The sequence below is a fragment of the Schistocerca americana genome, chromosome X (genome assembly GCF_021461395.2).
Source record: "Schistocerca americana isolate TAMUIC-IGC-003095 chromosome X, iqSchAmer2.1, whole genome shotgun sequence".
Taxonomy (NCBI): Eukaryota; Metazoa; Arthropoda; class Insecta; order Orthoptera; family Acrididae; genus Schistocerca; species Schistocerca americana.
In genome coordinates, this window is record NC_060130.1 from 545,389,099 (window position 1) to 545,399,074 (window position 9,976).

At 48.1% G+C, this 9,976-nt stretch overlaps 1 protein-coding gene across 1 annotated transcript in view; it reads right to left on the reverse strand.

The window, feature by feature from the left end:
* Nucleotides 1-9,633, reverse strand: part of LOC124556146 (serine/arginine repetitive matrix protein 1-like) — a 290,854-nt gene extending 281,221 nt beyond the window's left edge. The window contains exon 1 of the mRNA XM_047130159.1: nt 9,528-9,633. Within this exon, the coding sequence (XP_046986115.1) occupies nt 9,528-9,614 (87 nt within the window). The 5' untranslated portion in view covers nt 9,615-9,633. The remainder of the gene's footprint in view (nt 1-9,527) is intronic.
* Nucleotides 9,634-9,976: the final 343 nt, after the last annotated feature.

Genomic DNA, 9,976 nt, shown 5'->3' on the forward strand with positions numbered 1-9,976 from the left:
TTACGTGACGGTATCCTCGTTGATGGAGTTGCCTGTCTCCTGCATGCCCAAGGTGAGGCTTTCGCGTTTGGTCGCTTCAGGATAATCAACGTCTATGCGTCATCTGGTTCAGGCTGCCACCGCGAACGTTCCACTTTCTTCTCACAGGCAGTCACGCATCTCATCCTGGATCGGCAGGACCCACTGATTATTGCGACTTCAACTCCACCCAGGTGCACAAAGACCAACTGCCGCGTCACTCTCTGTGCCCAGCGCTAGCGGCGATTTTCCAGGGCTTCAGCCTTCTGGACTCTTGGGAACATGTTCATGGAGATTGTCTGGGGTCTATCCATTTCACTAGCCATTTATCCAGTCTCCTCGATCGCGTTTATATCTCCCGCGACATTGTTGGCGGGACGCAGGTTGCTGCAGTCTGGCTCGTTGTGTTCTCTGACTATGGCGCCTTCACCTGTGCCGTCAGTTTCTGCCGCCAAAAGGTGTCGTGTGGTTTGGAATCATTGAAACTGAGCACACTTTGTCTTACTTCAACAGACTGTCAGTTGTTCATCGATACCACATGGGTAGCCTATCGTCGACGCCGCGATGCATATCAATCTGTCCTGTGGGACCTCTGCACAAAGCCTATCCTCTGCAAGGCATTGGTTGGTTACGAAAGGGAGGTCGCTTCGATGGGGGGCTGAACCTAGGATTTCTACTTCTCCGGGAATGTCCTTTGATGCCACATTTGTCAGAGAGTCAGGCGATGGTGAATCCTGCGAAGGCACTGCTGATGACCCTCTGTCGACGCCGCCTTGGAGGAGCTATGGTCAAGGTGCGCACACACTATGGGCTAGTAATGGATCGTCCGTCTATGTATCACGTGATAGTGGAACAGCGACACCGTCAGAGACTAAGATTAATGTTTTTACGACTGATGATGGACGGCGTTTAGATACACAAGGTGTTGTAGGATCTGCCCTACATGCACATTATGCTACGCTGTTCTCTGCACAAAGTCACCACCCCGCCATCACTGCAGCGGTCTCCCAACTCTCTTTTGACACAGTTCCTGTGATTGCAAAGATGGATCCCCTAGCCGATGTCTCGGAGGACCAAGTCCATAGTGCTATCAAGGAGGGTTCTATGAGCAAGTCGTTCGGCTCTGACGGCCTCCCTCTAGAGTTTGATCGAGTTTTACAGAACATTTCGTCCCCTGCTGGCGCCAGTGTGGACGGAAATTCGTCGAGACCTTATATCGCCTATCGTGAAAATCCCCGACGGTTTCTCGTCATTCCCGTTCACAAGACTCGGGGTACATCGCGGATTTGCGATTATCGCCCTTTAATGTTGCTCAAAAGCGACACGGAAGTCTTTACTCGGATGTTGGGTGCATGGCTTAAACAGTCGACCAGTACGTAGTTTCCCTGGTCAAACTTTTTTGGGTGGTAGCAATAACATCCTCACTGCCCTCTGTCATTATGGAAACATAATTACTCTTGCTCAAGCTCGTCGTATGCTGGGCTTTTGGCCGCTCTTGACTTCAACCAGGCGTTCGATCGAGTCGATCACGGCTACCTGGAAAGGATACTCTGCAGCATGGGATACCCTGATACTAGCGTCGACGTCTTAATGCGTCTATTTCCCAGAGCGACGTCCCGTGTACTCTACAATGGCCATCTCTCTCCTCCCATCTTGATCTATGGTTTGTCAAGGCTGCCCGCTATATGCACTGTTGTATGCTTTCGGCATGGAACCGTTGCTCTGCGGCCTCCGGCAACGCCTCTTTGGGATGTCTCCATGTGGCCATGTCTTTTGCTGCACTGTTTATGCGGACGGTCTCATCTTCGTTCTTCGTAGCAGTGTCAGGGAATCCTCGGCATGGGTTACAGCCTACGGCGAAGCTTCTGGTACCGGCCGTAACGTCCACAAATCTAGCGCTATGGATATAGGTGCAGGGCTTCCTGAGGAGAGCGCTGCTTCAGTGCGTGTAGCTGCTACTATCCGATGCTTAGGATTCGATTTCACGGGTGATCGGCTGCGCACGACTGCTTTCAACTGCCGGCTCGTACGTTCACAATTACGAGCTGGGCTCCAAGATCATCGTTTACGAGCTCTCGATCTTCTGCAACGGAATATGTTAATGTATATTGGGCTTCACTTATTCCTCAATGCTACAGACACTCCACATTTCGCCCTCCATGGCCCGCTTCATGCTACCGGCATTGGGTTCGTAAGTTTTCCACTACTTGCTGTTCAAGGTTCGGTACGAGACCATCTCCCTTCCGCGGTGCAGGGACGGTTTAATCTTGTATGATGTCCCTGACGGAGTGATAGCCCTTTTCGTCAGCGTTCAGATGGTGCTGCGGTGCCGTTGTCCCATGAGCCTCACCAGCCTGTTGCTGCAGACCCGTGCTCTACGGTCTCTCTCGGCCACTATCCAGATTTCAGATGTCCCTCCGCACTTCTTTTACTTCCGCTTTTTCTTCTCGCACTGAGCTACGTCCGTAATGCGCTATTGTAAACGCGCTTGGTGTTAAGGAGGGCGATGTATGGCTTTCTTCAGCAGAACAGTGCACCGAATGTGGGTGAGGGGAAGCTTCCCCACGTCGACTCGAGTGCCGTCTCGCGATCGGTGTGCGCTTCTTATCTTGCCACTGGCGTCCAGTCTGGATGGTACCTTACGATCAATGGGAAGGAAGCATGCCGGTCACGCCATCACAGGATTCACGCTCCACACACCCCAATGTGTATCACCTGTGATGTTCTGGAGACGGACGGGCATCGCCTCGTGTGCGGATGGGCTGAAGGTGTCTGGTTCTTGGTGCAATTGGTGATGGCCATTGTTACGCGTACAGCTCTTTATCAGATACCTCCTCACCTGCTCCTCTCTCCGGACTCGGGATATTTCACACAAACGGAGACGAACTCCCTGAAGTTGATTCGTGGAAACGCAATTCACTACATGTTTCCTGACGGCGAGAAAAATGCCCTTGATTTTTGGAACTTCCTTAATAAATGACATTGTCCAGATATTCGCATTCCCAAATACGGCAATTTTTCTCTAATTGTTCTGTCGTGTTCTCCTTACCCCACCCCGGAGCTGGGGTCTTTCAGCAATGAGCAGTTGATCCATGCATTTTCCTCTCTTAGTACCGATTATTCTCTGGTCCACTGGAACGTTCTTCTCCAAAGAACTATGCATCAATATTCCCACCGAGTGTGCGAATTGACGCTCCCTCCTCCTCGAGATATCGGTTTCCTGTTACACGTGGTGACGTTAAAAAGAATCTCATATGTAAGATCTGAACCTCTACTACTCCGCGTTCCCTACGCTGTCCTTGGTTCCTGATGGAGGGAACGGGACATGGTGTCCAGATTCCTGCCAATTTTGCCCCCATCTCTCCCTTTGGGTGCTGGGAAGGTTCCGCTGGAAAAAAAGTGCTAGCGTAACGGATAATTTCGTGGTTTATGGTGTCGACGGATGTAAGTTTGCATCCAGCTACACACAATTCTTTTTATCTTAGCATTATTAACAGATTATGGGATTTTCTTATGAATGTAATACAAGAAAAATAAAATAATAAACAAAAACTAAAAAGTGGTAAAGCGTCTGGCTACAAACCTAAAAGCTGTAGTACCCAAAATCAGTTGGGTCACTTTTACTCATTCTGCATTTAAACCTAGCACTCACCTGTCACTCATGTGGAGATTCGCCAGAAACGAAGTGTAACTCGGATTCCACGATACGTAGCTCCCCATTTCCCGAATTGATAACTGGTTAGGGACATGCATGTCACTTAAGTGACATCCAATTGATTGCAAAAAATGGCTCTGAGCACTATGGGACTTAACTGCAGTGGTCATCAGTCCCCTAGAACTTAGAACTACTTGAACCTAGCTAACATAAGGACATCACACACATCCATGCCCAAGGCAAGATTCGAACCTGCGACCGTAGCGGCCGCGCGGTTCGAGACTGTAGCGCCTAGAACCACTCGGCTAGTCCGGCCGGCAATTGATTGCAATTGTTTCGGAACAACTGCATAGCGAAATTAACATGCGAATCCAAAACCTGAGGTTTTTATTCCTAATGCATAAAGCAAAACACGGAATGGGATGCAGCTTTGCTTCGTTTATGTAAAGGAAGTTTAACAGTAGTGCAGCATATGACTCAACGTTCAGCTTTCTACTTTTCTTGACTCAAACGTAGATGCGAACACTATACTCCTCATCGTAGGACAAAAGTTGTTATTTATTTGGACACTTTAAAATTATGGAGAAGACGGGTAAACGAATCTCCACTAGCGACGCATTTCGAAATATGCCGACAATTTCAGACAACGGGCTTCTGCTTCCCCCACGTTAGCAATTGCACTTTTAATTCACTGCAAATCCTTTGAACAACGGGCAGTGAGTTATCCAACTTTCAAGTATTCTAATAAATATGGCCAATAACGGATAGGTAACCACCTCATTATGTGATGCGACACTTACAATTTGAAATAATCAAATATTTTTAACCAATGGATTAGCTGCAATCGTTTGAAAACGAGGATAGTGAAAAAACATGCGAATCTAAAATGTGTGCTGTTTTATTGTTTATGCTCCAAGTAAAAATTACACTCCTGGAAATGGAAAAAAGAACACATTGACACCAGTGTGTCAGACCCACCATACTTGCTCCGGACACTGCGAGAGGGCTGTACAAACAATGATCACACGCACGGCACAGCGGACACACCAGGAACCGCGGTGTTGGCCGTCGAATGGCGCTAGCTGCGCAGCATTTGTGCACCGCCGCCGTCAGTGTCAGCCAGTTTGCCGTGGCATACGGAGCTCCATCGCAGTCTTTAACACTGGTAGCATGCCGCGACAGCGTGGATGTGAACCGTATGTGCAGTTGACGGACTTTGAGCGAGGGCGTATAGTGGGCATGCGGGAGGCCGGGTGGACGTACCGCCGAATTGCTCAACACGTGGGGCGTGAGGTCTCCACAGTACATCGATGTTGTTGCCAGTGGTCGGCGGAAGGTGCACGTGCCCGTCGACCTGGGACCGGACCGCAGCGACGCACGGATGCACGCCAAGACTGTAGGATCCTACGCAGTGCCGTAGGGGACCGCACCGCCACTTCCCAGCAAATTAGGGACACTGTTGCTCCTGGGGTATCGGCGAGGACCATTCGCAACCGTCTCCATGAAGCTGGGCTACGGTCCCGCACACCGTTAGGCCGTCTTCCGCTCACGCCCCAACATCGTGCAGCCCGCCTCCAGTGGTGTCGCGACAGGCGTGAATGGAGGGACGAATGGAGACGTGTCGTCTTCAGCGATGAGAGTCGCTTCTGCCTTGGTGCCAATGATGGTCGTATGCGTGTTTGGCGCCGTGCAGGTGAGCGCCACAATCAGGACTGCATACGACCGAGGCACACAGGGCCAACACCCGGCATCATGGTGTGGGGAGCGATCTCCTACACTGGCCGTTCACCACTGGTGATCGTCGAGGGGACACTGAATAGTGCACGGTACATCCAAACCGTCATCGAACCCATCGTTCTACCATTCCTAGACCGGCAAGGGAACTTGCTGTTCCAACAGGACAATGCACGTCCGCATGTATCCCGTGCCACCCAACGTGCTCTAGAAGGTGTAAGTCAACTACCCTGGCCAGCAAGATCTCCGGATCTGTCCCCCATTGAGCATGTTGGGGACTGGATGAAGCGTCGTCTCACGCGGTCTGCACGTCCAGCACGAACGCTGGTCCAACTGAGGCGCCAGGTGGAAATGGCATGGCAAGCCGTTCCACAGGACTACATCCAGCATCTCTACGATCGTCTCCATGGGAGAATAGCAGCCTGCATTGCTGCGAAAGGTGGATATACACTGTACTATTGCCGACATTGTGCATGTTCTGTTGCCTGTGTCTATGTGCCTGTGGTTCTGTCAGTGTGATAATGTGATGTATCTGACCCCAGGAATGTGTCAATAAAGTTTCCCCTTCCTGGGACAATGAATTCACGGTGTTCTTATTTCAATTTCCAGGAGTGTATTTCGAAAAACTACTTGTTGTGTACATAGTTCCGCGTAGTCAGCGCGTACACAACTTTCCCAATAGAGCGCGCCCCGCTAAGCACAACAGCGCAGGTGGAGCGCTCGTCTGTCTCCGCACTACGAGATGGCGCTGTCTTAGAGACGGACCAAATTTGGCTTCCGCCGATCCGTGTATGAATATGTAACGCAGCCAATGAGATTGCTGCTAACGTAGAACCTTTTCTCCTCGCGGATCACACTCGTGCAGTGATACCTGAACGCTCGAGGTATTGTAACGAGTGTACAGACCTCCGATTAGTCAGTCTGCATTAGTCTGGATTAGTATATAGTCAAGTTTCAGTCTGCGCCTAATAAGGTACATAGCCATGAAGATAAATGTATAGACACTTTGTCAAGTATCAGAGATATGTGAGAATAAGATTAGCGTACCAAGACCAAAGGAACTTCAGATTGTCAATTGTAAATAGCATCCAGAATCAAGTTAAGTAAGGTTTATGATTTTTATTATTTTAATAAATGTGTGTGAAAATTAATCAAGTTCTGTTTAAAGTTGGTCACCGTCAATCTGTACTCTAAGCGTGCAAGTGGCATTTGTATCGTCTGACCTAACGGCAGAAGATAAACACGCCACGATAAGACCACGAGACATATTGCTAACACTCGCCTACTTCGTTAGAGCGACAAGTCAAATAATCTGATGGTGTGTGTACCGAAGGTCTTACAGTACGCACACCACACTACTTCAGCAACCTAGCTTCATTTACATGCAGTACGTTATTTCAGCAGCGCAGGAGATAACTCAGCTTTCATTTTTCTGCTTGTCTTGAATCAAACCTAGGTGTGGACACCATTCTTTGCGTGGCACGGTGAAGAAGTCTGCTGCAAAGAGTCTACGACAAAGAACTGCAGCAGTGATGCTCAACAATGCATAGCAATACGTACTGATCTTCACAAGAAGTGTGCTCTAACACACTTTTATTTGTGTCACATCAGCCTGAGGTACGTATTGAATCACTCCCACATGCACTGACACTCACAATTCGCACACAGTATTTACATTGGTTGCAAACACGTTACTTACACCATGATGTGCTTCCATCATTGCTATGAGATACCACTTTGAACGCCAGTTCTATGTGGAACACGTAACTTGCGTGCCTCCAGACAAGTTTCCTGCCGTGTGCTGCTTACATTGCGTAAGTTATGTGAAAGTAATGATATTCTCTTACTTAACGCTGTTCTCTGAATAATTTTATCCTTGTCCCGCAAGCAAAGTACGTTACGCCAGCCAAGTCAACTGGCTCTAGGTACTTAATGGCATCCGTGCGAAGCCGGACTGGGTCTCTAGTAATTAATAAACTAATTGAGGAAGTGCTATAGCGACATATACAGGGTGGTCCATTGATAGTGACAGGGCCAAATCTTTCGAAATAAGCATCAAACGAAAAAACTACAAAGAACGAAACTCGTCTAACTTGAAGGGGGAAATCAGATGGCGCTATGGTTGGCCCGCTAGATGGCGCTGCCATATTTCAAACGGATATCAACTGCGTTTTTTTTTAGATAGGAACCCCCATTTTTTATTACATATTCGTGTAGTACGTAAAGAAATATGAATGTTTTAGATGGACCAATTTTTTCGCTTTGTGATTGATGACGATGTAATAGTCACAAACGTATAAGTACGTGGTATCACGTAACATTCTGCCAGTGCGGACGGTATTTGCTTCGTGATACATTACCCGTGTTTAAGTAGACCGTTTACCAATTGCGGAAAAGGTCGATATCGTGTTGTTGTATGGCTGTTGTGATCAAAATGCCCAACGGGCGTGTGTTATGTATGCTGCTCGGTATCCTGGACGACATCATCCAAGTGTACGGCCCGTTCGCCGGATAGTTACGGCATTTAAGGAAACAGGAAGTGTTCAGTCACATGTGAAACGTCAACCACGACCTGCAACAATTGAGGATGCCCAGTTACGTGTTTTAGCTGCTGTCGCGGCTAATCCGCACATCAGTAGCAGACAAATTGCGCGAGAATCGGGAATCTCAGAAACGTCGGTGTTGAGAATGCTACAACATCGATTGCACCCGTACCATATTTCTATGCACCAGGAATTGCATGGCGACGACTTTGAACGTCGTGTACAAATGGTTCAAGTGGCTCTGAGCACTATGGGACTTAACTTCTGAGGTCATCAGTCCCATAGAACTTGGAACTACTTAAACCTAACTAACCTAAGGACATCACACACATCCATGCCCGAGGCAGGATTCGAACCTGCGACCGTAGCGGTCGCGCGGTTCCAGGCTGTTACAACCGCTCGGACACACAGGCCGGCCGTCGTGTACAGTTCTGCCACTGGGCACAAGAGAAATTACGGGATGATGACAGATTTTTTGCACGCGTTCTATTTAGCTACGAAAGGTCATTCACCAACAGCGGTAACTTAAACCGGCATAATATGCACTATTGGGCAACGGAAAATCCACGATGACTGCGACCTTGGCGGGTTAATGTATGGTGCGGCATTATGGGAGGAAGGATAATTGGCCCCCATTTTATCGATGGTAATCTAAATGGTGCAATGTATGGAGATTTCCTACGTAATGTTCTAACGATGTTACTACAAGACGTTTCATTGCATGACAGAATGGCGGTGTACTTCCAATATGATGGATGTCCGGCACATAGCTCGCGTGCAGTTGAAGCGGTATTGAACAGCATATTTCATGACAGGTGGATTGGTCGTCGAAGTACCATATCATGACCCGCACGTTCACCGGATCCGACGTCCCCGGATTTCTTTCTGTGGGGAAAGTTGAAGGATATTTGCTATCGTGATCCACCGACAACGCCTGACAACATGCGGCAGTGCATTGTCAATGCATGTGCGAACAGTACGGAAGGCGAACTACTCGCTGTTCAGAGGAATGTCGTTACACGTATTGCCAAATGCATTGAGGTTGAAGGATATCATTTTGAGCATTTATTGCATTAATGTGGTATTTACAGGTAATCACGCTGTAACAGCATGCGTTATCAGAAATGATAAGCTCACAAAGGTACCTGCATCACATTGGAACAACCGAAATAAAATGTTCAAATGTACCTACGTTGTGTATTTTAATTAAAAAAACATACCTGTTACCAACTGTCCGTCTAAAATTGTGAGCCATATGTTTGTGACTGTTACAGAGCCATCTATCACAAAGCGAGCGAAAAAAAGTGGTCCAACTAAAACTTTCATATTTCTTTACGTACTACACGAATATGTTCGACCTATGGCAGCGCCATCTAGCGGGCCAACCATAGCGCTATCTGGTTTCCCCCTTCAAGCTAGACCAATTTCGTTCTTTGTAGTTTTTTCGTTTGACGCTTATTTCGTGAGATATTTGGCCCGGTCACGATCAATGGGCCACCCTGTATAACTGAATATCAAGGAGAGTCACAGCAGGTATGAGCAAAAAGGTGTCTGAGCTGTCTAAAGTGGTTCCTTACCTTCCTTCGGGCGTTCAGCGCGCGTACTTCCCTAAGGTGGTATTCCTCACCAGGCTGGGCTCGATTCCACACCATGTACACAATCATAGTATACGTCACCAGCAGACATATTACTGGGAAAATATACTGGAGTGTCAACAAAGTTATTCTGAAAAAAAAAGAAATATACTACTTAGAAAGCATAAAGAAAATAGATCCCGCTCAGAATTCTGCTACATTAGGCTCTGAGCACTATGGGACTTAACATCTATGGTCATCAGTCCCCTAGAACTTAGAACTACTTAAACCTAACTAATCTAAGGACATCACACAACACCCAGTCATCACGAGGCAGAGAAAATCCCTGACCCCGCCGGGAATCGAACCCGGGAACCCGGGCGTGGGAAGCGAGAACGCTACCGCACGGCCTGCTACATTAATTAGGCTGCGCCATGGCAGGAACTAGTAAT